The 27,162-nt window shown below is 51.2% G+C and overlaps 1 protein-coding gene across 14 annotated transcripts; it reads right to left on the bottom strand.

The window, feature by feature from the left end:
• Positions 1-129: 129 nt before the first annotated feature.
• LOC119971828 (NAD-dependent protein deacetylase sirtuin-3-like) lies at positions 130-27,131 on the bottom strand. 14 transcript variants are annotated; one of them, XR_005461923.1, is made up of 9 exons: positions 26,963-27,121; positions 15,881-16,043; positions 15,250-15,435; positions 12,136-12,368; positions 11,001-11,101; positions 7,605-7,766; positions 2,721-2,943; positions 1,894-2,005; positions 130-612 (listed from the first exon to the last, which is right to left on the bottom strand). XR_005461923.1 is itself a non-coding variant. In XM_038808030.1 (9 exons), exons 3-9 carry the CDS (start codon positions 16,033-16,035, stop codon positions 523-525), a joined length of 1,140 nt encoding a protein of 379 aa, XP_038663958.1. In that variant the 5' UTR covers positions 16,036-16,043; positions 26,788-26,865; positions 26,973-27,099; the 3' UTR covers positions 130-522. The 14 variants fall into 14 exon arrangements, 9 of the variants coding, with proteins under 9 accessions (XP_038663958.1, XP_038663953.1, XP_038663954.1 ...); XR_005461922.1 differs by having other exon boundaries at positions 2,721-2,933; positions 26,963-27,113; XM_038808030.1 differs by lacking the exon at positions 1,894-2,005 and adding an exon at positions 26,788-26,865 and having other exon boundaries at positions 2,721-2,933; positions 26,973-27,099.
• Positions 27,132-27,162: the final 31 nt, after the last annotated feature.

The raw sequence follows: 27,162 nt of genomic DNA on the forward strand, positions 1-27,162 counted from the left end.
GGGGAGAATCACCTGTTAAATTCTGGTACATGGCCCGGGCACTCCCTGTTACTATTGGCCCAATCCCACTGACCCCTGTACATATCGCCAGATACGTGAAGATGTGTTAATGAACTAAGTTAGCACTGAGACTCTTAAGAATAATGTTTATTATGAGAATCCAGGAACAATTTGTGGAAACCTGTCTGCAGACAACTGGACAGAGTCTAGGGGTTTACTGGAATCCCCTCATGGAGATGTACGCAAAGTTTAAGACCTATCGATTAAAGAGCTTGTCATCCTGCTTTGGTAGGAGGGGTCAGGTTCAAACTATCCTTTATTCTGAAGACTATTAACTATATCTAAAAATCGGATCAAAATCTCAAAATTCATTCCCAATCATCGTGGTGTGATCAGTTGGAATCTGATGGTCTACTTTACACATTTTGTTTTCCTGTTGAATTTGATTTGAGGTTGAAATCTGAGAGAAAGATCTTGGTTCCATGGCGCCTCATTGGTCCTGGCCTGAAACTTTCAAACTGTTCAGCCAAGGGTTTCAGTCAGATGTCTGCTGTACTTATGGAAAATATCCAGATGTAAGTAATTTCCAGATCTTTTTCTGAGAAGTTGAACCTAGAGAAAAAAAAACATTAAGGAAAATGATCAAAATCTACCATTAATATGAAAGAGACTGGTATCTCACATGCCCATCTGTCTCAGACATCAGTCTTCCCCAGAGACAAATCCATCAGTTACCTGTCACTACAATTACCCTCTGATTGACCTTGACAATCTAATAGCAGCTATCAGGATCTGGATCTGTCCATTTATTGGACCTTTCTCATATGTATGCAACACCCCTACTACCCGTGCACTCAAACTGAGCCTTTTACGCAGATGATGCAAAACGTGTGAACTGTGACGATCATTGTGATAGACTTCAAGAGGAAGTAGAAGGCTGATGGAATGGGCAGAGAAGTGTGAAGCGACACATTTTGGGATGAAGACTGAGAAGAGGCCATTTCAAATAAAGTGCAAAATTCTAAAGTGGTTGCAGGACTCGAGAGAACTTGGGAATATACTGGAGACAAATTGTTGCAGATGGCAGAGCAGATTGAGAAAGCAGTTAACATGGCACACAGGATCTTGGGCTTTGTAAACAGAAGGATAGAGTTGTAGGATAGACATAGATAAGAAGTTATAATGAACCTTTACAAAACACTGCTTGGCCTCAACTGGATAACTGTGCCCAGTATTATACTATTTGGCCATTATCAGTACTTGCCCCAATAAAAATCCTTGCAGCACTATTTGTATTTATCCCAATATCTGTAGTTACACCATTAAATATACTTGCCCCATTATTAGTATTTGCTCCTTTGGCTGTTGCCCTTCACCAATAGTCCAGTAGAAGGTCTACTGATACCCAAGAGTCCCTGACATAGGACAGAAGGCCATTCAGCCCCTTGGGTCTGCTGCACCATTCAAACAGGTCATAGTTAATTTGTACCAGAACTTAATTTACTATCTATTACCTCTAAACCTGATTTGCCCCAGTGGGAGAGGGGCATCATCGACAGTGTTCATAACCCTTACCACAGTGTGAGTCAATATATTTAAAAAATATTTAATGTACCCAATTAATTTTTTCCAATTAAGGGGCAATTTAGCGTGGCAATCCACCTACCCTGCACATCTTTGGGTTGTGGGGGCGAAACCCACGCAAACACAGGGAGAATGTGCAAACTCCACACCTGGGACTTCGGCGCCATGAAGCAGTAATGCTAACCACTGCGCCACCGTGCTGCCCTCAGCATGAGCCAAACTAACCTACGAAACTCAAATTGTAAATGTTTTCCAAAAAGTGGTGCGAAATCTAAAGATGTCTTGTTTCTCCAAATTATAATTACTCACTCATAATAAAAGCTTCACAATTCCAGGAATATTTTATTTCAAACATGTTGCAAGAGAATCTAGTTCACCGGACGTCAATTCATTTTGAACGCTCAATGTTATCCCTTTCCAACTGTGAAGAAAAAGCAAGACTTAAACACAATCAATCAATTTCTGCACACTGTGTTTCTCTGCGCCCCATGCCCATTTACGGCCCATGTTCATCTATCTGTCTGCATCCAATGTCAGTCTATGCCTTGTGTCCATCTGTGGCCAGTGACCATCTGTAATCTGTATCCTTCTGCACCTCATGTCTATCTGCATTCCATGTCTTGCTGAACTTGATGTCTGTTCCCCCGTGCCGATCTGAGGGAGTGTGCTGGTGGGAGCAAATGGGTTAGACCCCTTTTTGTGTCACCCCGCCGGCCTCTTGTTCCTCTTGCCCCCTAGTAGATGTATACCACAGGAAGTAGTCCTACACCACAGGAAGTAATTGACGTTAAATCATTGCATATATTCAAGAGGCGGCTAGATTTAGCAATGGGGGAGAATGGGATCAAAGGCTATGGGAGAGAAAGCAGGATTAGGCTATTGAGTTGGATGATTGTGATGAATGGCGGAGCAGGCTTGAAGGGCCAAAAGGCCTCCTCCTGCTCCTATCTTCTATGTTTCTATGTATCAATGTGCCTCACTGTCTGCGATTGGACAATGGGTATGTATTACCTTTATAATTGGACAATACGTCTGTACTGCTGTTTGTAATTGGATAATAGGTCTGTGACAATGGATATGTTCGCAAGTCTGTGATTGGATAATGTGCCTGTACCGGTTTGTCAATCGGTCAGTACCTTCTCATGCTCTCTGGTAAGAAGGTCGTTAATTTCCTCGTTCCATCCCAGCATCTTGGAAAATCTCTTCACGCCCCCGACAATATCCCCCAGTTCCACAATGTCATTGACCCTCAGTGGATTCCGAGCGACTGATCCCACCAGATCCTGGTTGAAGAGGACTCGAGGCACAGATTTCCTCACCATCTCTGACAAACTCGCAAACGGCTCCACCTGAAAGATTCTTTTTGGTGTAAATGATCCACAAATCAAACCAGTTTCAATTATTCATCACCACTCCCAGCTCCCTCACTCCAAACTACTCACTCCTCACCCCCTTCACCCCTCACCCACACCCTTGACACCTCACTCCTTACCCCCGACACCCATTGCCTGACTGCTCATCACTCACCCTTCACCCCAGACCTTTTACCCCATCACCATCCTTCATCCCCATGCACCCAATCTCTCATCCATTCTCACTCCCCACCCATCTTCTGTTACTCAGCCCCTACCCATCATCTTTCACTTACCCCACCACCCATCCTCTTACCCCCCAAACCATCCCCTCTCACTTCCCAACCTATCCCTCCTTTCACTCCTCCCCCTGACCCATTCTCTATCACTCCCCCATCCATCTTCTCTCACCTCCCCCCCCGCCCATCTTCTGTCACTCACACCCCATCCATTCTCTCACTCATCCCCCTGACCCATCCTCTTTCACCCCCCACCTGCCCTCACTCACCCCCCACCTATCATCTTTCACTCACACTCCACCCATTCTCTCTCTCTCTCTCACCCCCACCTTTTTCTCTCACCCCCTAACTTCTATCACTCACACTCCACTGATCCTCTCTCTCACTCACCCCACCTCACCCATCCTCTCTCACCCCCTTATGTCAAATTAAACTTCCAAAGATCTAATTGTCCAGTTTCAGCTTTCATAAACGAGCGATGACCAGTTTACCAATCTGCTCCGAGGAGGCTGTTTTGCACTTTAAATATTATATCCACACCGTGGGCAAGATTTCACCTTTACTTATCGCTGACTACATTTCCCAAACGTCAGGAAACCTGACAGCTTCATACAGAACAAGAGGGTTTTTACCCCTACATCCAGTGTCCTTGCTTGGGAAACCCTGTGAATGTCCCCCACTCCCCCCACCCACACAGAGCCCACCCCACCCACAATATTCATAAGGCCCCCAATCTCCTAGCACTGAGGCCATCATTCCCAGGACACCGGGATTGATAGCGTCCCTCAGGATCAAGCCCCATCACCTGACCAACACCGAGATCAACCGGCCCATCGACATTAACCTCCACAACAAATGAACCCCCTTTCCAATCAAACACTGTTCCCTTCCCCTCCCCTTATCCTTCAACCTCTAACAACCGGCTCCCAAGCCCAAGTGGAGACCAAGCCTGACGATCAGGTTGGGTTCCGGATGGGGAACCTCTCAATCTAATATAGTGTGAAATACCTGGTGCTTTCAGGTGAGTTAAAGTCCAGGCAAGGTCATTACTATATGAAATAGGCAGACATGCAGAGACAGACAAAAGTGTCACTCTCAGAGAGTAGGGAGAATCACGGGTGACTGGGCTCCAGCACCCAGGGCAGATAAATGTGGCTTGAATTCAAAGGGTGAGTAAACACCAATTCCAACTGGATGATCTGAATGGCCTCTTTCCCTGTTGTAATTACAACGTGATCCTATAAATTGGCAACCGTGGGCAGAGGTTATACAAGGTTAGAGTGAAGGGGGTTCGGGGCAGGGGTATGGAATAGGATCTTGGATATAGAATGAAGGGTCGGGTCAGGGAGTACAGGGTCAGGGACAAGATGCAGGGTCAGGGAGGGGGCAATGGAATCTGGGATATAGGGTCAGAGACCATGGAAAAATAATGACTGTAAATTCACAGTGACATAGGATGCCTTCCTTAAGTCAATCATGCAAGATAGGAAATTAGAGCTATTTAACAAAAGGAGGCTTCATAGCCATTTCTGCACATGCTCACTTTCCAGCAGGGTCACTGCATAGGAACTTGGACTCATGTTCTTCCCCCATCTCCTCGGATCTCAGTTGAATCCAGCTCACTCACCAATGACCCCATCCTTCAAGAAATGTTAAAAGCCCAAAGACATTCCCCTATCACCCCCCCCCCCTCCCCCCCCATCCTTAGTCACACTACTTCCCAATGGATTTCATTGTTCAAATCCTCACCCTCAGCAACAAAATCCTCCAAGATCCCATCGGGAATCTCGATCTGGATTTTGTGCTCAGGTCTCTGGTGTGAGATCTGAATTAATTACTCAGAGAGTGCTGTCCATTGAGCCACTGCTAGCCAGTGAGATCGGGACAGAGATTCAACACACCAACAGGTGAAGTCACTTCCCCAGTAAAGGTGGGCAGTATCAAGTCAGTATCTGGTCAGTATCAAGTTAGTGTCTGCTCAGTATCAAGTCAGTGTTTGACAGTATCAAGTCAGTGTTTGGCAGTATCAAGTCAGTGTTTGGCAGTATCAAGTCAGTGTTTGACAGTGTCAAGTCTGTGTCTCTCAATATCAAGTCAGTGTTTGACAGTGTCAAGTCTGTGTCCCTCAATATCAAGTCAGTGTTTGACAGTGTCAAGTCTGTGTCTCTCAATATCAAGTCAGTGTTTGACAGTGTCAAGTCTGTGTCTGTCAATATCAAGTCAGTGTCTGACAGTATCAAGTCTGTGTTTGACAGTATCAAGTCTGTGTCTGTCAGTATCAAGTCTGTGTTTGACAGTATCAAGTCTGTGTCTGTCAGTATCAAGTCAGTGTTTGACAGTATCAAGTCAGTGCTTGACAGTATCAAGTCAGTGTTTGACAGTATCAAGTCAGTGTTTGACAGTGTCATGTCTGTGTCTGTCAATATCAAGTCTGTGTCCGTCAATATCAAGTCAGTGTTTGACAGTATCAAGTCTGTGTCTGTCAATATCAAGTCAGTGTTTGACAGTATCAAGTCTGTGTCTGTCAATATCAAGTCAGTGTTTGACAGTATCAAGTCTGTGCTTGACAGTATCAAGTCTGTGTCTGTCAATATCAAGTCAGTGTCTGACAGTATCAAGTAAGTGTTTGACAGTATCAAGTCTGTGACTGTCAGTATCAAGTAAGTGTTTGACAGTATCAAGTCAGTGCTTGACAGTATCAAGTCAGTGCTTGACAGTATCAAGTCAGTGTTTGACAGTGTCATGTCTGTGTCTGTCAATATCAAGTCTGTGTCCGTCAATATCAAGTCAGTGTTTGACACTATCAAGTCTGTGTCTGTCAATATCAAGTCAGTGTTTGACAGTATCAAGTCAGTGCTTGACAGTATCAAGTCTGTGTCTGTCAATATCAAGTCAGTGTCTGACAGTATCAAGTAAGTGTTTGACAGTATCAAGTCTGTATCTGTCAATATCAAGTCTGTGTTTGACAGTATCAAGTCAATGTTTGACAGTATCAAGTCTGTGTCTGTCAGTATCAAATCTGTGTCTGTCAGTATCAAGTCAGTGTTTGACAGTATCAAGTCAGTGTTTGGTCAGTATCAAGTCAGTGTTTGACAGTATCAAGTCTGTGTCCGTCAATATCAAGTCAGTGTTTGTCAGTATCAAGTCAGTGTTTGACAGTATCAAGTCAGTGTTTGACAGTATCAAGTCAGTGTTTGGCAGTATCAAGTCTGTGTCTGTCAGTATCAAGTCAGTGTTTGACAGTATCAAGTCTGTGTCTGTCAGTATCAAGTCTGTGTCTGTCAGTATCAAGTCAGTGTTTGACAGTGTCAAGTCTGTGTTTGACAGTGTCAAGTCTGTGTCTGTCAGTATCTGGTCAGTGTTTGACAGTGTCAAGTCTGTGTCTGTCAGTATCTGGTCAGTGTTTGACAGTGTCAAGTCTGTGTCTGTCAGTATCTGGTCAGTGTTTGACAGTATCAAGTCTGTGTCTGTCAGTATCAAGTCTGTGTCTGTCAGTATCTGGTCAGTATCAGGTTGGTGTCTGGTCAGTGGTCGGTCAATGTCCAGACAGTGTTGGGTCTGTTTAGTGTCAGTATCGGGTTAGCTTTGGGTCCGTATCCAGTCAGTTCCCAGTTGGTGTTGTGTCAGTGTCCAGTTTATGTCTAGTCATCGTCAGGTCAATGTCTGGTCAAGAACTAGCCAGTGTCAGGTCAGTGTATGGCGAACCTGCAGTTAATGTCGTCAGTGTGACAGCGTCCGGTTAGTCTTGGGTCAATGTCTGGACAGGGTCCGGTCAGTTTCTGGTCATTGTCCACTTGGTGTCAGGTCAGTGCCAGTTAGTATCGGTCATGGCGACAGTGTCCGGTCATGGCGACGGAGTCCGGTCATGGCGACGGAGTCCGGTCATGGCGACGGAGTCCGGTCATGGCGACGGTGTCCGGTCATGGCGACGGAGTCCGGTCATGGCGACGGTGTCCGGTCATGGCGACGGAGTCCGGTCATGGCGACGGAGTCCGGTCATGGCGACGGTGTCCGGTCATGGCGACGGAGTCCGGTCATGGCGACGGAGTCCGGTCATGGCGACGGTGTCCGGTCATGGCGACGGAGTCCGGTCATGGCGACGGAGTCCGGTCATGGCGACGGAGTCCGGTCATGGCGACGGAGTCCGGTCATGGCGACGGTGTCCGGTCATGGCGACGGAGTCCGGTCATGGCGACGGAGTCCGGTCATGGCGACGGTGTCCGGTCATGGCGACGGAGTCCGGTCATGGCGACGGAGTCCGGTCATGGCGACGGAGTCCGGTCATGGCGACGGAGTCCGGTCATGGCGACGGAGTCCGGTCATGGCGACGGTGTCCGGTCATGGCGACGGAGTCCAGTCATGGCGACGGAGTCCGGTCATGGCGACGGAGTCTGGTCAATGTCAGGTCCATGTCTGATCAGTGTCTCACCTCGAGTGATGTCCCCAGGATGATCAGCAGGTCTGCGGAAGGCAAGTCAAAGATGTACTGATGGAAGTTTGCTGGCAACTGTTCCCCGAAAAATATAATGTCAGGTTTGATTACTCCAGAGCAGCAAGGACAGTGAGGCACCTTTCTCTCCATGACATCTCCCTGCAATCAAAACCAGGGCAGAGAGGGGGTCAGGAAGACATGGAGACTCAGAACATCAAACAATGCGGCCCCCTCATCACCAGGTCAAACATCCCCTTATCACCCTCCCATCTTGTCTCCCTCACCCCTCCTCATCTTACCCCTTATCCCTCACTCCACTGCCTGTTCTCCCTTTACCTCATCATCCCCCATCCTATCACCACTCATTCCCTCAACCCGTTTAGCCAATCATCCCACACCCTCTCTCCATCACACCCCTTACTCCCCTCACTTTCTTCCCCACTCCCTATACCCCATTGTCCGTGAGCCAATAACACTCGTTTTCAACCTCCGCATTTCCGCCCCTCATTCTCTCCCACCCATCCACAATCCACTCACCTTCTCCTAACCCTCCCCACTTCCCTTCATTCTCTCCCCAGAGTTCCTCCCTCTTACTCAACTTGCCTCATCCCCACTACTACCTTCCCCCCTCTTTCATCTTCCACCCTCTCCCCTCATTTTCCCCCTCACTCTCTACCCTTTCCCCACTCTTGAGATTCTGCACTTTCAGGAAAAATTGAAGTCAATTGGGATAAAGCGGGAAACTATCCACTGGTTAGAATCATACTGAGCACAAAGCTGGTTGTGGCGGTTGTAGGTTAATTACCTCAGTCCCAGGACATTGCTGCAAGGTTCCCGCAGGGTAGTGGCCAAGACTCAAACATCTTTAGCTGATTCACCTTTGTATTGCTAGGTCAGAAATAGGATGCTTGCTGATGATTTTTCTGCACAATTTGTGATTCCGCAGAAGCAGTCCATGGCTACTTGCAGCAAGGCCCACACAACATTCATGTTTGCTCCGATAGTTGCAGTAACATTCACACCACACAAGTGCCAGGCAATGACCATTTCCAACAAGAGAGAATCTAACTATCTCCTCTTGACGTTCAACATCATTAACATTGCTGAAACTCCCACTATCAACATCCTGGGGGCTTAGCATTGACCAGAAACTGAACTGAGCTAGCCATTTCAATACTGTGTGGCTACAGGAATTCTGCAGGAAGTAACTCCCCTTCCAAATCCTGTCCATCATCTGCAAGTCAGGAGTGTAATGGAATACTCTTTACTTGCGTGGATGAGTGCAGCTCAACAACACTCAAGAAGCTCAACACTATCTAAAACAAAGCAGCCTACTTGATTGGAACCCATCCACCACCTTAAACATTCACTCCCTCCAATACCAACACGCAGTGGCAGCTGTGTTTACGTGATGCACTGCAGCAATTCACCATGGCTCTTTAGACAGCAACTTCCAAACCCATGACGTTTACCAACAGGAAGAACAAGGACAACAGATACCCGTGACTCCTACCACCTGCAGTCACTCAGCACCCCGATTTAGAAATATATCACATTTCTTCACTGTCGCTGGGTTAAAATTCTGGAATACCCATCCTAACAGCACTGGGTGTGTATCTACACCACATGGACTATAAGTTAATCACTAGCACTTTCTCAAATGCTACTGGTGATGGGTATTAAATGTTATTATCATTAAATGGTTTTAAATGACGGCTTTGCCAGCAAGGCTCATATCCCAAGAACAACCATCAAAAGGGAGAAAAGCCTGGTGATGGGAGCGGGAGAAACTTTTGGCCCAACTAGTGTGTGGTGTGGGGATTGGGCTCAGTGTCCGGAGGCGGTGGGGGGGGGGGGATTGGGTTCAGTGTCCGGGGGTGGGGGGGGCTGGAATGGGTTCAGTGTCCAGGGGCGGGGGGGATTGGATTCAGTGTCTGAGGTGGGGGCGGGGGATTGGGTTCAGTGTCTGAGGTGGGGGCGAGGGATTGGGTTCAGTGTCTGAGATGGGGGCGGGGGGTTGGGTTCAGTGTCTGAGGTGGGGGCGGGGGATTGGTCTCAGTGTGCAGGGGCGGGGGGGGGGGGAATTGGGCTCAGTGTCCGGGGCTGGGGGGGATTGGGTTCAGTGTCCGAGGGGGGGGCGGGGGATTGGGTTCAGTGTCCAGGGGGGCGGGGGGGGGGGGGGGGGGGGGGGGGGCGGAATGGGTTCAGTGTCCAGGGGCGGGGGGGGGAATTGGGCTCAGTGTCCGGGGGGATTGGGCTCAGTGTCCGGGGGGTGGGGGGATTGGGTTCAGTGTCCGGGGGATTGGGCTCATTGTTCGGGAGGGGGGGTGTGGTTCAGTGTCCGGGGGGATTGGGCTCAGTGTCCGGGGGGATTGGGCTCAGTATCCGGGGGATTGGGCTCATTGTTCGGGAGGGGGGGTGTGGTTCAGTGTCTGGGGGGATTGGGCTCAGTGTCCGAGGGGATTGGGTTCAGTGTCTGGGGGGATTGGGTTCAGTGTCCGGGGGGGATTGGGTTCAGTGTCCGGGGGGGATTGGGCTCAGTGCCCGGGGGGATTGGGCTCATTGTTCGGGAGGGGGGGGTGTGGTTCAGTGTCCGGGGGGATTGGGCTCAGTGTCCAGGGGATTGGGCTCATTGTTCGGGAGGGGGTGTGTGGTTCAGTGTCTGGGGGGGATTGGGCTCAGTGTCCGAGGGGATTGGGTTCAGTGTCTGGGGGGATTGGGTTCAGTGTCCGGGGGGATTGGGCTCAGTGTTCGGGAAGGAGGGGAGTGGGGGATGTGGTAGTATGGCTAGGGGTATTACGGTACCTGGGAGTGTGAGCTGCCGTTGGTGCAGAGGGCTCGCTGCCCATTGGCCCAAGTATCGTGTTCTTTGTATTCTCATTGGTCGAGAGGAAGGTAGCTCCACCTACGAAACCCGTGTTTCCCAGCAGCCAGATAATTTCTGTACTCCTGCTGCTGGGCACATTTCTTGCTGATTAAAGCCTTCGTTTCACACTACTCCTTCATTTCTGTGTTCATTGATTGTGCATCAGGGGATTGGGTTCAGTGTCCGGGGGGATTGGGTTCAGTGTCCGGGGGGATTGGGCTCAGTGTCCGGGGGGGATTGGGTTCAGTGTCCGGGGGGGATTGGGTTCAGTGTCCGAGGGGATTGGGTTCAGTGTCCGAGGGGATTGGGTTCAGTGTCCGGGGGGATTGGGCTCAGTGTCCGGGGGGATTGGGTTCAGTGTCCGGGGGGATTGGGTTCAGTGTCCGGGGGGATTGGGTTCAGTGTCCGGGGGGATTGGGCTCAGTGTCCGGGGGATTGGGTTCAGTGTCCGGGGAGGGGGATCGTGCCCAGTGTTTGGGGCTGAGCTAGTGTGTCGGGCTATGTTATGTTACGCAATTCTGGCTTACCCTCAGCTGTTCCCAGGAGAAGTTTTCCCGACACACAGTGCAGGTCGCTGTGGCGAATGTTCCGTGAGCTTCCACTAATTTGTCTGGTGGGATTCCAGCAACTGAAAGACAGTTGGAAAGGAAGCCAGTGACTGGGTGATTAGAATCACAACTTCCTCGCCCAATCCTTCCTGTGTTCCACAGGTCTAGACTCACCCAAGAACTCAAAATAACCATCTAGTGAGATTGGACAGCAGACTGTGAAACCGTGAGCAGATTACAACCAAATTCCTGTTTGTACTCAATGTCCAAACACCAGCAGACAGTCTGTGGAGAGTGCTCAGCAGGGGCTCTATGGACAGGGGGTGGCAGGGGGGTTAGTGGGTGTTCACCACAAACTCTATGAACAGGGATCACCACAAATTCTCTAATCAGGAGTCACCCCAAAGTCGATGGCCAGCATTCGGCAGAGATTCTGCAAATAGTGGTCAGCAGGGGATATTCTGACAGAGTATTCAATAATGACTTTCAAAAGGCAAATTGGTCAAATATTCAAAGGGGGGAAATCTGCAGATCTTTGGGAAAGAATAAGAGGAGTGAGACTAATTGAATTGATCTTTCACAGAGCCAGCACAAGCACTGGGCCGAGTGGCCTTCTGTGTTGTATCAGTGTATGATTCATCGACCCACCACAGAATCAGCACGAGACCTCCAACAAAATCACAAATCTGTGTTCATTTGTTCATTATGGGCACCAGTTCATTCCAACATGCCTCTCCCCCCCCCCCCCCCCCCCCCCCCCCCCACCCCCCCATACTGCCCACTGCCAGTCGGAGGTGTTTCAACTCCTTCAGCCATTTAAATGGAAACAGAAGGAGACCATTCAGCCTTTGAGCCTGTTGCAAAGGAAGAGGAGAAAGGCCACTCAGTCCTGGAGGTTGCTCTGCCATTCTATACGATTTGCACCTTAACTACATTTACCCACCAGCGACCTCTACCTATCAATCTCAGTCTTGGAAGTTCCAGTTGTCTCCAGCATCTGCCACAATCTGAACATTCCACATTTCCCCAACCCTCTGAAAGACATCCTTCCAATTTTCCGCCTAAATTCCTGAGCTCTATTTCCTTATTTCACCAACACTCAAATGTTGCTTACTGCGTTCTAGGCCATCAATGTTCTGAGTGTACATTCGCAGCAGTAACTCTTTCTGGTGTAACAATCGAACAAAGTAGTGGGTGAAGTTGGGTTTGCAGTTTCCAGGATAGAGCTGTTTGGCCAGAGCAAAGAAAGGCTTTGGATTGTGGAAAAAGTAGTTGATTTCAAAGATGGCTTCGGGGTATGGGATGTCATATTGCTGTAGATTATCATACAGTCCACTGCCTGGTGACCTGAATAGGAAAGCACGGAAATTAATATTAAATCATTTACACACAACTTGTCACTTTATCCACCTAGGTAGGATGCCATAACAATGAATGAGAACACAATAACCTGAAACAAACATTTCAAAAAGTAAGGAAAAAGCCAGTCCTTTGACACTGTTCTTCCTGACCTGGAGACAATGCTGGATAATAACAGAAGGCAAGCGGCTGTCATTCTTTGAGGACGACAAAATTGGTTGACATGAAGCTCAGCCACCAGATTTGGACCAATCCCCTGCAGAGATACCTGAGCAGTTACGTCCTGTGTTCATGACCCTGACATCACTTGAGATATAAATGCCTCCCCGAGACATGTGCTTTCTTCACAAGGATTAACCTGTCAGGAGAACCTGGGAGGGGCACCAACAGAGGGCAGCATTGAACCAACTTTTAGCCAACGTCCATTGAATTTATAGACGGAGAGAGTGTTACCAGGAGAGTGTCACCAAGATCAGGAAACATTCTCTGAAAACCAAACCCTGCAAATGATGGTCTAAAGGTCTAAACCGTATATCACAAAGGTGAGATAAATAAAGTGCCCTTTGGTTACTTTTGTGTTTAGGAGCAAGGCGACAGGGGGGCGGAATTCTCTGATCCTGAGGCTAAGTGTTGACGCCATCGTAAATGCCATCGCGTTTTACGACGGCGTCAACAGGCCCCTAGGGGCAGTGATCCTGTGCTGCAAAGGGTGCTAGCACAGCACTGGAGAACCTCACGCTGCTCCAGCTGCTGTTACCGGAGTCAGAACGGGCGCCGCAGGTCTGCGCATGCGTGCTACTGCCGGCGCGACTTCGCGCATGCGTGCTAGCTGCCTTCTCCGTACCGGCTCCGACGCAACATGGCGGAAAGCTACAGGGGCCGGGCGCTGAGGAACATAGGCCCCCACCAGGATAAACCCACCCGCCGATCGGTAGGCCCCGAAAGCGGGCCAGGCCACCGTAGAGGTCCCCCCGGGGTCGGATCCCCCCTCCCCCCCACCAGGCCAGCCCCCGCAACAAGAACGCCGAAGTCCCACCGTGAATGGCGCCGGCGGGACTCAGCCTAACTCGTTGGGCACTCGACCCATCGCGTGCGGAGAATCGCCGGGGCCCCCGACCGGGGCAGCGCCGGCGCCAATGCCGCGAATTCTCTGGTCACCGGAGAATCGGCGGACCGGCGCCGGGACGGAGTTGTGTGAATCACACCCCTCCCCCTGTAATTCTACGACCCGGCGCGGGGTCGCAATCCCGCCCAGGGTTTTCTACTGTTTTGTTTCAGATTAAGGGCAACCAAAGGAACATGAGAAACTCTAACGATGGACATGATAAAACAATGGAGCGGGAGAAGATCCCAGCATGAGAAGGAGACAATCTTTGAAAAGAGAGAAAGTTGTATCGGAGAAGGTGTGGATGCGACACAAGAGTGGAAAGGTGAAGGGTCAAGACAGCTAGGAAAAGTTAGAGACACCTAATACAGCAAGGAGCAAAACTGATCAACCTGCCCCAGCTACAAACGTGAATGAACAGGGATCATTGAATCATAGAATTTACAGTGCAGAAGGAGGCCATTCGGCCCATCGCGCCTGCACCAGCCCTTATAAAGAGCACCCTACTCAAGGCCACATCTCTACCCTATCCCCGTAACCCAGTAACCCCACTTAACCTTTTTGGACACTATGGGCAATTTATCATGGCCAATCCACCTAACCCGCAAATCTTTGGACTGTGGGAGGAAACTGGAGCATCCGGAGGAAACCCAAGCAGGCATGGGGAGAACATGCAGACAGTGCCACAGACAGTGGCCCAAGCCGGGAATCGAACCTGGGACCCTGGATCTGTGAAGCAACTTTGCTAATCACTATACTCCTATGATCATTTCAATGTTTTCAGTAATGATCCTCACCAGACTCATGGGGATGAACTAATTGATCTTCCTGTGGGGCTTGCAGAATACTTCCCTGCTGATGGGCGGAAGCCTCGTGAACCAGGTACTTAAAAGCCGCCCGAAGGCTCGTGAACCAGGTACTTAAAAGCTGCCAGGCCTGTACTGGCATGATCGGTAGTCCCGGCTGTGACTTAAGTGCTGTACTCCGCATTGTGGCCTTTACTTTTGTTTGTCTAAATAAACCTTTGTTATTTCACCTTCCCGGGACTCCTGGAGATATTGAGCGGGATTCTCCGTCCTGGGATGCCCGGAGTGTGTTCCCCGGTGGGATGGAAAATCAGCCGTCAATGCAAATTCAGGATTGATGCCGGGGGCAACGATTGCCCCCTTGGCCCACCGCGAGGTCCACCATGCCAGGGCCAAGCTGGTACAGACCATCCGAGCCCACCCCTGGATCACTCCCTCCCCAACAATGCCCTGCCTGCCCACTCTTCCTCTGCTAGACACCCCTGTAATAGATGAACACCTCAGAGGCCCCACTAATAGGGGGAAACCCCACAAGGATCTTCCCCTCAGACAGCCGCTTCCACCCAGAAAAGAGACCCCTGTCAGGAAGCTAGAGAGTAGTCCAGACAGGGGCTGAGAGAGGAATTACAGCTGTAACACTTACCTTGCATGCCCCTCCTGGAAGGAGAGCCGCTGTGACCTGCGTCTGGTCTTAACATTTTGAATTGCTCCCAGCTTCAAAAACTTTTTCAGATTTCCACCACCCCATGTTAGATACAGAGAAACACTCCCTCTATACTGCCCCATCAGTAGGGAAGGCAATAAATTTCTATTGTTAAGACCCTAATGCAGTCCTTAACTCATGCTAACCAGCATCATTAGTCTATCACTGAGTAACATTCCTGCTTGCTAGTTAGTGCCTCTAGTGGTTACTTGTCTCTGTGATGTTCCCGGTAATCCCAGGATGGGTCGAGGTTACCTGAAATCGGGGATTCCACTGGGTGTACTGATCCCAGCACCAGACATCACCACAATCCTGGAGCACTCCTTGTTCTGAACGAGCCTTGCGATGTCCTCAAGGGACTGCACTCTCGCACCACTTCCAATCCCACTGAAGATGTACCGGGCAGAAGATGTGGTTGATGGAAGATTCACACATCGGTTTCTGTAACAATAGATAAAGCATCCATAGACTGGGCTAGATTCTCCCTTGTGCAGTTACGAATCCGAGTTCCATTTGTATCTAGACTTTCTGTGTCAGCCAGATGGTCAAATAACATTGCACCATTTACAGGACAAGTAAAAGGGTGTCTCCACAACCAATCAGAATGCAGAACCGATAATAAGTAGCGTACAGTCTGAATAAGCTTATTGCACCCCAACTTCACATCTTTCCATGCTGTTTGAATGCTGAGCCTTTCAGTGAGGTACAGGTGGTGCGAACCTTCTGGAGGGAAAGGGAAATTAAAGTCGCAACTTCCTGTTCTCTGCATTTTACGGCGATTGTGTAGTTGCTGGAAGTGCTGTTAGCATCACTGTTATTCCGATCACAATATCCGGTCCTTCAATATCAGACAGTGCAAATATAACTCATGTTTACATGCCCATACCTTGACGTTTTGCTGTGTGCCTGTCTGTGAGTACCGAGTCTGGCCAGAATCTCGGTTTGGAAATTCCGGATGCAGCTGTAATTAAACTGTAACCATCGAGAAGCAAAGAGACTGGGCTGGGTCCAGGTGAAATTGTGACACAAGGCGAAACTCATGATGCCAACTGAAACAAAGACAGAACACAATTCACATATTTTTAGATGTCACACTGCAGCTTAAGGAAGTGCAGTCAGAGAGGGAATGGGTGAGAAGAAGGGGGCAGGTGAAAGCCCTGTGGTGATCTTTGTAAGGTTGACTTCAGGATGGAAAGCGTAGTGTTCGCAAAGGTCGCCGACCCACTTAAGCCCTCACTTCCACCCTATCCCCCTCCAATAACCCCTCCTCACCTTTTTGGACACTAAGGGCAACTTAGCATGGCCAATCCACCTAACCTGCCCGTCTGAAGTTAGGTTCATCAACAAAGCTAAATTTATTTACACTACTTAAATAAAAGTTCAACACTTATTCCTGTGGTAACCAAATAGATTATATTAAACTACACTCACTAACACCATCTCTATACTCTAACTGTAACTGTATCCTCTCTAGCTCCACTATGCACTTCACTCCAATTTCCTCTCCACTCTCCCCCAGAAGCCTTAGAGTCAGTGCCTTTTATAGTACTGTCCCTCACCCCATTTAGTGGCTAATTGTAACATGACATTAACTCTTCACATGCTGTACATTTCTATAATGTCACATCTCACTCAAGAATTGGTTTGTGTTGGATGGCAGTGGGAATGACGGCTCCACTGGGGAGTGCAGCCATAGCCCCGGCACTGTGTGTGGCTCAGCTGCACAAGGTGGGAGGAGTAAGTAAGTAATAGCGGTAGGAGACAGGCTTTTCTGTGGCCGCAGACGAGACTCCAGGATTGTGCGTTGCACCCTGGTGCCAGGATCAGGGATGCAGGGCATTCTGAAGGGGGAAGGTGAACAGTCAGAGGTCGTGGTTCACATTGGTACCAATGACAGGTAGAAAGAGGGATGAGGTCCTGCAGCAAGAATTTAAGGAGCTAGTTAGCAGATTGAAAAGCAGGACCTAAAAAGGTTGTAATCTCTGGATTACCACCAGTACCATGTGCTCGTGAGTATAGGAATAGGAGGACGGAGCAGATGAATGCGTGGCTGAAGAGATAGTGCAGGAGTTTCTGGGGAAGGTGGGACATATACAATTTGGACGGACTGCACCTGAACTGGAATCGGCCGAACATCCTTGCGGGGAGGTTTGCTTGCACTTTTGGGGGTGGGGGTTTGAACTAATTTGATAGGGGGTGGGTCACAGTGTGGAGGTATTGTCTGGACTGTACGCAGAACAATACTTTTCACTGTGCCTCGGTACACATAAATCAAATCCAAATCCAAGTAAAGTGAGGGTTGATGCACAGCCAAATATTGAAGAAAAACTGAGTCAGTCTGGAAGGCAGTGCAAAGGGAGACATGCTAAGGCCTGTGGGAATATGGCAAGGCTGGATGGTAAGGAGCCATATGGGTAACGCTGATGAACTGAGGGTGTTGATTCACACATGGGAGTATGATATTGCTATCTCACAGACATGGTTGGGGAAGGGGCAGGACTGGCAACTCAATAGTCTGGAGTATAGAGTAAGGAGGAGAGATGGAGGGGGGGATAAAAGACAAAATGGTACTGCAGTATTGATCAAGGGGTCTGCAATGAGGAGGGATGATAGCTTAGCAGGCTCCTCAATTGAGGCCATATGGGTGGAACTTAAAAACAAAAAGGAGGCAATCACGTTGCTGGAAATTGCCAAGGAGAGATAGAAGAACAGATTTGTAGACAAATCTCAAAAAAGTGTAAAAATAATACGGTAATAATAGTGGGGGATTTCAACTTCCTGAATATTTATTGGGATAGGCAATGTTTGAAAGGCTTAGAGGGGGCAGAATTCTTAAACTGCATCCAGTTCTCGCTCGAGTGCATCAAGGCCTGTGAATAGCGGGAGAGGCTGAAAACGAGAACCACGTTAAGCGCCAAACAGTTTACGATGCAACTGGCCTGCTCCCATAGGCAAAATCTGGATCTCACCGTAGCATGGCGAGAATCCAATTATCACCACTTAAACCCTATTTCCATACAATTAACGAGAGCCACCCCATATCAAACGGCCTCCCGTCATTCATCGGCCTCCCCAGCAAGTGGTCACGCTGGCGCCGATTAGTACCCCTTTTTAAAAACTAGAACCTGATGGAAGGGCTTCTGAGGGGAGCAGAGGAGATGAGTAACCATCTTTGCTCGCAGGCAAAGAGCCTGGGGGCTCTGGTCATAACACCATGGGAGGATGTGGGGGGAGCAACCGCGGCACCACCATGCCAACCCCTGGATCGTGTGTACCCATTCCAGGGCAGCCCTTGCCCTTGCCTGTCTGCCCCACAGACCACCCATAACCCCCTCTGGCGGTGCGGCTGATGGCCATTGCTAATAGGGAATTGGCAATCATGGTTAAGTGAGCACTTCACACAACCCATGTGGATTCCCGTGTGTAGGTGAGCCATGTAGCATGTGGGAATCATTACCTAGCATCCCAATCAGACCACGATGCCTGGATTCTGTGCCTGAGCACTGCGGGAGGCAAGACCACAGAGGCAGCAGCCAATTTTCAAACAGCCAGGGGATGGGACACAGCTCCGGGAACACGTCCACGGCTGGAGGGTGGGTGAGTGCAATGGGGAGGGAACCAGCGCCTGATCCAGGTGACATTATGAGCGGGTGTTCAAGGTGCAGGGTCTTGGGCCCGGTGAGGGGGCCCGCTGCGGCAGGGAGTGCGTGAGCTGGGTGTTCCGGGCGTGGGGGGAAGGGGGGGGGGGGGGGAAGTGAGGGTCCCAGGGTGGGAGCCATCGCCGTTTGTCAATCCAACAACCTCTTCCAGTTCTTCACAAATATTGAACGGTATGGACAGTATTTTGGATCCCGCAGAACAGGCCCTCGTAGTGCTGCTGCAAGGCCGGGCGGCCAGACGCCGGTGTCTGCAGATGCTCGAGGCAGCGGATCATCTGCCAGACCCCAGCCCACACCCTGAGGACCCGTCCGCCAATCAGGCCAGGGAGGGACCCAGAGGGGAGGTCTGCGACAGCCCAGGATGTACAAGCGTCACTGGTCATTTGAACAGATGACGGACGGCGTGTGCCGCAGGAGGCTCCACCTCAACAAACAGACGGTGCAGCGCCTGTGCCATGCCTTCGTGGACTTGGTACCACATGGAGAAGAAGGACACCCACTCCTAGTGACCATCGAGGTCATCTCAGCTCTGAACTTTTATGTCTCGGGATCCTTCCAGGGCTCGAGCGGGGATCTGTGTGCCATCTTGCAGCCCACAGGTGCATCCGGCAGCTCATGGATGCCCTGTTTGCCGGGCGGAAAACTATATAAATCTTGACATTGACCAAGCCCAACAGGATGCCCGGGCAGCAGGGTTCTCCTCTGTCGCCTGGATGCCCCAGGTCCAGGGGCTGATAGACTGCACAAATGTCACCTTGCGATCACCGGGCCAACTGGGAGTGCCCTATGTTAACAGGAAGGGGCCCCACTCCCTGAACATTCAGCTTGTGTGTGATTACCACATAAAGATTATGCACGTGTGTGCACGCTTCAAACGGAGTGTGAATAGCAGCTACATCCTGGGGCAGTCGGTCAGTCCTGGCCTCTTCGAGGACCATCCCAGGATGGGCGGTTTCCTCTTGTGGAATATGGTGTACCCGCTGAGGACCTGGCAAATGGCGCCAGTACAGAGGCCGGAGACCGAATCAGAGACCCAATTCAACAAGGCCAAGTGGCCACTCGGGCTGTTATTGAGTGGTGCATCGGACTGCTCAAACTGGGGTTCCGATGCCTCAACAGCTCCTGGGGTGTCCTGCACTACAACCCCGGAGGGTTGTTTTGTGGAGGTCTGCTGTGCCTCCACAGTCTGGCACAGCAGCAGGGCGATAGCTGGAAGTTGAGGGATGAGGAACATGTGGCCATCTCCGAGGAGGAGGACAAGGATGATGAGGCACTGCACCAACAGGGGATGGAGGATGATCTCAGGAAGGAACTGGAGGTCCAGCTGGAGGCTGCAGGACAGGTGGCAGTGATGAGGGTCCGGCAAGCCCAGAGGGCCAGGGAGGCCCTCATACTTGCCTGCTTCACATAGGACATGGCCTGGTCCGTCATCAATACATTACCCACCCCCACACCCATTTCCCACCCTCTCAGGGTATGTGTAGTATGTGTAGCATCACTTCAGGGTGCTGGGACTGTGTCGGGACCGTCAGCGGGTTACTTCCTAGGGCGGGGGGGGGGGGCGAGGAAAACCCACAGAGAGCTGAGTGCCAGTGCTCCTCAATCTAGCCAAATGAAGAGAAAACCGAACAATAAACTTGACTAGAGTATTAATCATCATCTAATCCTGATAGCTATCATTATTTTAGACAACAACAAAACTTAAATTATCCAAAAATTTGAGTTCAATTTGACCATCAATAACAAAGTAACATAGTAAATCAAGAGGCAAAGAAATCTGGCTAATGGCATCAATGTCACAAATCCAATTTCAACAAATAATCTGTTTTATAAACTGTTCATAGGGTAGTACAAATATGGGTACTCAATGTGGGTTTGTACCTGGCGTACATCTTGGTGTGAGGACATACTGGTTATACAAAGGTCAATATGAGCATATGTGGGAGTACAGAGCTCAGCATGGATATCTATTGGACGTACGGAGCTCGGTGTGGATATCTACCGGATGTACGGAGCTCGGCGTGAATATCTACCGGATGTACGGAGCTCGGCGTGGATATCTGCCAGACGTACAGAGCTCGGTGTGGATATCTACCGGATGTACGGAGCTCGGTGTGGATATTAGGGCAGCACGGTAGCATGGTGGTTAGCATAAATGCTTCACAGCTCCAGGGTCCCTGGTTCGATTCCCGGCTGGGTCACTGTCTGTGTGGAGTCTGCACGTCCTCCCCGTGTGTGCGTGGGTTTCCTCCGGGTGCTCCGGTTTCCTCCCACAGTCCAAAGATGTGCGGGTTAGGTGGATTGGCCATGCTAAATTGCCCGTAGTGTAAGGTTAATGGGGGGATTGTTGGGTTACGGGTATAGGGTGGATACGTGGGGTTGAGTAGGGTGATCATTGCACGGCACAACATCGAGGGCCGAAGGGCCTGTTCTGTGCTGTACTGTTCTATGTTCTATCTACCGGACGTACAGAGCTCGGTGTGGATATCTACCGGATGTATGGAGCTCGGCGTGGATATCTACCGGACGTACAGAGCTTGGCGTGGGTATCTACCAGATGTACGGAGCTCGACGTGGATATCTACCGGACGTACGGAGCCTGGCGTGGATATCTGCCAGACATACAGAGTTCGGCGTGGGTATCTACCGGGCGTATGGAGCTCGGCCTGGGTATCTACCAGATGTACGAAGCTCAGCGTGGGTATCTACCAGACGTACGAGGCTCGGCATGGGTATCTACTGGACGCGCAGAGCTTGGCGTGGGTATATACCGGGCGCGTGGAGCTCGGCATGGGTATATACCAGATGTACGGAGCTCGGCATGGGTAAATACCAGGCATCAAGGAAAGGGAGGGTGCGAGTTGGTGCTTCTAATGTGCTCCCTCAAGGGGACGGCATTATGGGGATTTTGAAGGACTTTGGCCGGTTCTCTGGCTACAAGTTGAAGATGGGCAAGAGTAAGGTGTTCCCAATTGAGACTAGAGGGCAGGAGAGGAGGTTAAGGGAGCTGCCGCTCAGGGTAGTGGGTGCGAGTTTTAGATACCTGGGCATTTGGTAGCACAGTGGTTACCACTGTTGCTTCACAGCGTCATGGACCCGGGTTCGTTTCCCGGCTTGGGTGACTGTCTGTGCGGAGTTTGCACCTTCTCCCAGTGGCTGCGTGGGGTTTCACCGGGCACTCCGGTTTCCTCCCACAAGTCCCAAAAGACATGTTTGTTAGGTAAATTGGACATTCTGAAGTCTCCCTCAGTGTACGCGAACAGGCGCTGGAGTGTGACGACTAGGGGATTTTCACAGTAACTTAATTACAGTGTTAACGTAAGCCTACTTGTGACAATAAAGATTATTATTCAGGTGACGCAGAGTTGTGCGCATAAGTTAAATTTGACTCGGTTGGTGGAGCAGATGAAGGTGGACTTCTGGAGGTGGGATTGGCTGCCACTGTCGGGACGGGTGCAGACAGTAATAATTTCGGTGCTACCAAGGTTCATGTTCATATTTCAGAACTTCCCGATCTTTGTCACCGAAGACATTCTTAAAAAGGTTAACGCACTGATCTCTGGGTTTGTATGGGTCAAACGGGCTCTTTTGGAGCGGGGGCCGAGGAGGGGGCAGTTTGCGTTGCTGAATATAATGAACTACTACTGGGCGGCGAACATTACCATGGTTCGGAAATGGGTAGTGCGGGAGGGGTCGGCATGGGGGCGGATGAGGCAGCTTCTTGAACAGGAACGAGCTTACTGGCATTGCTAACAGCACCTCTGCTGTTCTCGCCCACCAGGCACGCTGTCAGCCCAGTAGTGGTGTTGGTCTTGCAGGTATGGGGAAAGTGGAGGCAACATTTGGGACTGCAGGGTGCTTCGGTGTGGGGACTGATCTGTGATAATCATGGATTTGCATTGGGGGGGGGGACTGGATGCGATTTTTGAGGGGTGGCAGCAGGCAGGGATTGAGCGATTCGGGGACCTGTTTGTAGGGGGCAGCTTTGCGAAATTAGAGGACCTGGAGCAGGTGTATGAGGTGCCCAGGGGGAATGGTTTCAGGTACTTGCTGATCCGGGACTTTGTGAGGAGATAAGTGCCCTCCTTTCCTAGGTTGCCACTCTTGGGTATGCAAGACAAGGTGTTGTCGAAGGAGGAGATGGGGGTGGGGTGGAAGGTGTCTGAGGTCTACAATGAGCGGATGGATTGGGAGGAGGCCCTGGTGGAGACATGAAGCGGAAGTGGGAGGGGAGCTGGATGGGATGGTGGAGGCCGGGATGTGGGAGGAGGCCCTGCAGAGGGTGAATGCATTCTCGTCGTGTGCGAGGCTAAGCCTTATTCAGTTTAAAGTAATTCACAGGTCACATATGATGGCTGCGCGGATAAGTAGGTTCTTTGAGGGAGGACTGGTGTGGGCGGTGCGGAGGGTGGCCTGTGAATTATGTCCACATGTTTTGAGCATGTTCGAAGCTAAAGGCATTCTGGCTGGGGTTTGCGGACTTAATGTCCAAGGTCTTGAGGGTAAAGGTGGTATCGAGTCTAGAGGTGGTGATATTTGGGGTGTCGGAGGACCCGGGAGTCCAGGGGCGAGTGAGGCCGATGTCTTGGTCTTTGCTTCCTTGATAGCCCGGAGACGGATTTTGCTTGGATGGAGGGACTCGGAGCCGTCAAAGCGGGTGTGTGGGTGAGTGACCTGGCAGAATTCCTGAGGCTTGAGAAGGTCAAGTTCATCCTGAGGGGGTCGGTAGATGGGTTCGCTCGGAGATGGAAGCCAGTCATTGATTTCTTTAAGAAGGATTGAGGTGTCAGCAGAGGGGGAAGGGAGGGGATAAGGGAGTTAAAATGGGGAAGGCAGGTCGGGAGGCATGGTTGGGGAGCAGGGGGGGGGGGGATGTGGGTGTTGATTATTTATTACGTTGTATAATTTTACTCCTGCTTTCATTTGTTTTTTATCAAAATGCCTGAATAAAATATTTTTTAAAAACAATTATGCATCCCTTTTTAGAGGAGTCGCACTGGAGTACTGTGTGCAGCTCTCCTTACCTAAGGAAGAATATTAACCTTGGAGGGTATTCAACAAAGATCCACTAGGTTGATTCTTGAGATGGAGAGATTGTCCTATGAGAGATTGAGTAGCCTAGGTCTATAGTCCCTAAAGTCTTGGACAGTAAGAGGTGATCTAACTGAAATACTGTACATAAAAGTTTGAAGGTGCTTGCTTGACAGAGTGGATAGTGAGGTTGTTGCCATTGACTGGGGAATCTGGAACACAGTTCCAAAGTCAAACAATGAGGGAGTTGATCATGGTGGCACAGTGGTTAGCATTGCTGCCTCACAGTGCCAGGGACCCGGGTTCGAATTCAGTCTTGGGTGACTGTGTGGAGTTTACACTTTCTCCCTGTGTCTGCGTGGGTTTCCTCTGGGTGGTCCGGCTCTCTCCCACAGTACAAAGATGCACAGGTAAGGTGGGGTTAAGCAGTTACAGGGATAGGGCAGGGCAGTGGGCCTCGGTAGACTACTCTTTTGGGAGGAGGGTCAGTGCAGACATGATGGGTGGAATGGTCTCCTTCTGCACAGTAGGGATTCTATGGCGTTTTGTAATTCTAATCATTCAGGACTTGAGATGAGGAAAATTTTAATCACACAGAGAGGGGTTGTGAACCATTGAAATTCTCTCCCCCAGATAACGGAAAATGCTTCGTCATTGGGTGTATTCAAGACCGGGATGGGTGGATCAGGTGGGAAAGTACAATTGGAATGGAGATCAGCCATCTCTGGAATAGCAGAGAGAGGCCAAATGGCCTACTCACTGCTCCTCCTAATGTTGATGTCGTTCTGGGTTGAAGAGACTGATTGCTGGTATTTACCTGTTGCTATCTGTGGACAGTGGCCAGTATTTACCTGTCCCGCTGTCTGTGGCTGGAAACCAGCGGTATTTATTTGCCCTGCTGTCTGTGGCCGGTAACCGTCGGTATTTACTGTCCCGCTGACTGTCGGCGGTATTTACCTGTCCCGCTGACAATCGGCGGTATTTACCTGTCCCGCTATCTGTTGGTGGCATTTGCCTGTTCCGTTGTCTCTGGGCGGCATTTAACTGTCCCGGGCGGAATTGACCTGTCCACTGACTCAGGGAGGTATTTACCTGTTCCGCTGTCCCCGGGCGGTATTTACCTGTCCCGCTGTCCCCGGGCGGTATTTACCTGTCCCGCTGTCTCTCGCCTCGGGCGGTATTTACCTGTCCCGCTGTCCCCGGGCGGTATTTACCTGTCCCGCTGTCTCTCTCCCCGGGCGGTATTTACCTGTCCACTGACTCAGGGAGGTATTTACCTGTTCCGATGACTTCGGGCGGAATTTACCTGTCCCGCTGTCTCTCTCCCCGGGCGGTATTTACCTGTCCCGCTGTCCCCGGGTAGTATTTAGAACATAGAACAGTACAGCACAGAACAGGCCCTTCGGCCCTTGATGTTGTGCCGAGCAATGATCACCCTACTTAAACCCACGTAACCCGTAACCCAACAATCCCCCCATTAACCTTACACTACGGGCAATTTAGCATGGCCAATCCACCTAACCCGCACATCTTTAGACTGTGGGAGGAAACCGGAGCACCCGGAGGAAACCCACGCACACACGGGGAGGACGTGCAGACTCCACACAGACAGTGACCCAGCAGGGAATCGAACCTGGGACCCTGGAGCTGTGAAGCATTGATGCTAACCACCATGCTACCGTGAGGCCCCCTGTCCCGCTGTCTCCGGGCGGTGTTTACCTGTCCCGCTGTCTCTCTCCCCGGGCGGTATTTACCTGTCCCGCTGTCCCCGGGTGGTATTTACCTGTCCCGCTGTCCCCGGGCGGTATTTACCTGTCCCGCTGTCCCCGGGCGGTATTTACCTGTCCCACTGTCCCCGGGCGGTATTTACCTGTCCCGCTGTCCCCCGGCAGTATTTACCTGTCCCGCAGTCCCCGGGCGGTATTTACCTGTCCCGCTGTCCCCGGGCGGTATTTACCTCTCCCGCTGTCTCTCTCCCCGGGTGGTATTTACCTGTCCCTCTGTCTCTCTCCCCGGACGGTGTTTACCTGTCCCGCTGTCTCTGGGAGGTATTTACCTGTCCCGCTGTCTCCGGGCGGTATTTACCTGTCCCGCTGTCCCCGGGCGGTATTTACCTGTCCCGCTGTCTCTGGGCGGTATTTACCTGTCCCGGTCTCTCTGTCTCTGTGCGGTATTTACCTGTCCTGCTGTCCCCGGGCAGTATTTACCTGAAACGGTCTCTCTGTCTCTGGGCGGTATTTACCTGTCCCGCTGTCCCCGGGCAGTATTTACCTGTCCCGGTCTCTCTGTCACTGGGCGGTGTTTACCTGTCCCGCTGTCCCCGGGCAGTATTTACCTGTCCCGGTCTCTCTGTCACTGGGCGGTGTTTACCTGTCCCGCTGTCCCCGGGCAGTATTTACCTGTCCCGCTGTCTCCGGGCGGTATTTACCTGTCCCGGTCTCTCTGTCTCTGTGCGGTATTTACCTGTCCTGCTGTCCCCGGGCAGTATTTACCTGAAACGGTCTCTCTGTCACTGGGCGGTGTTTACCTGTCCCGCTGTCCCCGGGCAGTATTTACCTGTCCCGGTCTCTCTGTCACTGGGCGGTGTTTACCTGTCCCGCTGTCCCCGGGCAGTATTTACCTGTCCCGCTGTCTCCGGGCGGTATTTACCTGTCCCACTGTCTCCGGACGGTATTTACCGGTCTCGCTGTCCCCGGGCGGTATTTACCTGTCCCGCTGTCTCTCGCCTCGGGCGGTATTTACCTGTCCCGCTGTCCTCGGGCGGTATTTACCGGTCCCGCTGTCCCCGGGCGGTATTTACCTGTCCTGCTGTCCCCGGGCGGTATTTACCGGTCCCGCTGTCGCCGGGCGGTGTTTACCGGTCCCGCTATCTCTCTCCCCGGACGGTGTTTACCTGTCCCGCTATCTCTCTCCCCGGACGGTGTTTACCGGTCCCGCTGTCTCTCTCCCCGGACGGTGTTTACCTGTCCCGCTATCTCTCTCCCCGGACGGTGTTTACCGGTCCCGCTATCTCTCTCCCCGGACGGTGTTTACCTGTCCCGCTATCTCTCTCCCCGGACGGTGTTTACCGGTCCCGCTGTCTCTCTCCCCGGACGGTGTTTACCTGTCCCGCTATCTCTCTCCCCGGACGGTGTTTACCGGTCCCGCTGTCTCTCTCCCCGGACGGTGTTTACCGGTCCCGCTGTCTCTCTCCCCGGACGGTGTTTACCGGTCCCGCTGTCTCCCTCCCCGGACGGTATCTACCTGTCCCGCTGTCTCTCTCCCTGGGCGGTATTTACCTGTCCCGCTGTCTCTCTCCCCGGACGGTGTTTACCGGTCCCGGTCTCTCTGTCTCCGCCGGTTCCTGGGCCTCCCGCTGCCGTAACCCTCCGAGCAGACGCGCCCCCTGAACCAACCCCAGCCAGACTCCCAATGGCTCCCTGTCAGCGGGGGGCTGTCACCCTGCCAAGCTTCGTCCCAGGAGACGGCTGCCGGCTCC

The sequence above is a fragment of the Scyliorhinus canicula genome, chromosome 9, assembly GCF_902713615.1.
Source record: "Scyliorhinus canicula chromosome 9, sScyCan1.1, whole genome shotgun sequence".
NCBI lineage: Eukaryota > Metazoa > Chordata > Chondrichthyes > Carcharhiniformes > Scyliorhinidae > Scyliorhinus > Scyliorhinus canicula.

Bases quoted from the DNA above. Each gene is read 5' to 3' on its own strand.
- LOC119971828 (XM_038808025.1), bottom strand. From the start codon at position 16,035: ATGAGTTTCGCCTTGTGTCACAATTTCACCTGGACCCAGCCCAGTCTC. The intron at 2,934-7,604 runs GTGAGACACTGA...AGAATCTTTCAG, and splicing joins TCCTGGGGACATCACTCGAG to GTGGAGCCGTTTGCGAGTTT. The intron at 613-2,720 runs GTACTGACCGAT...TTTTTTCTCTAG, and splicing joins TTACCAGAGAGCATGAGAAG to GTTCAACTTCTCAGAAAAAG.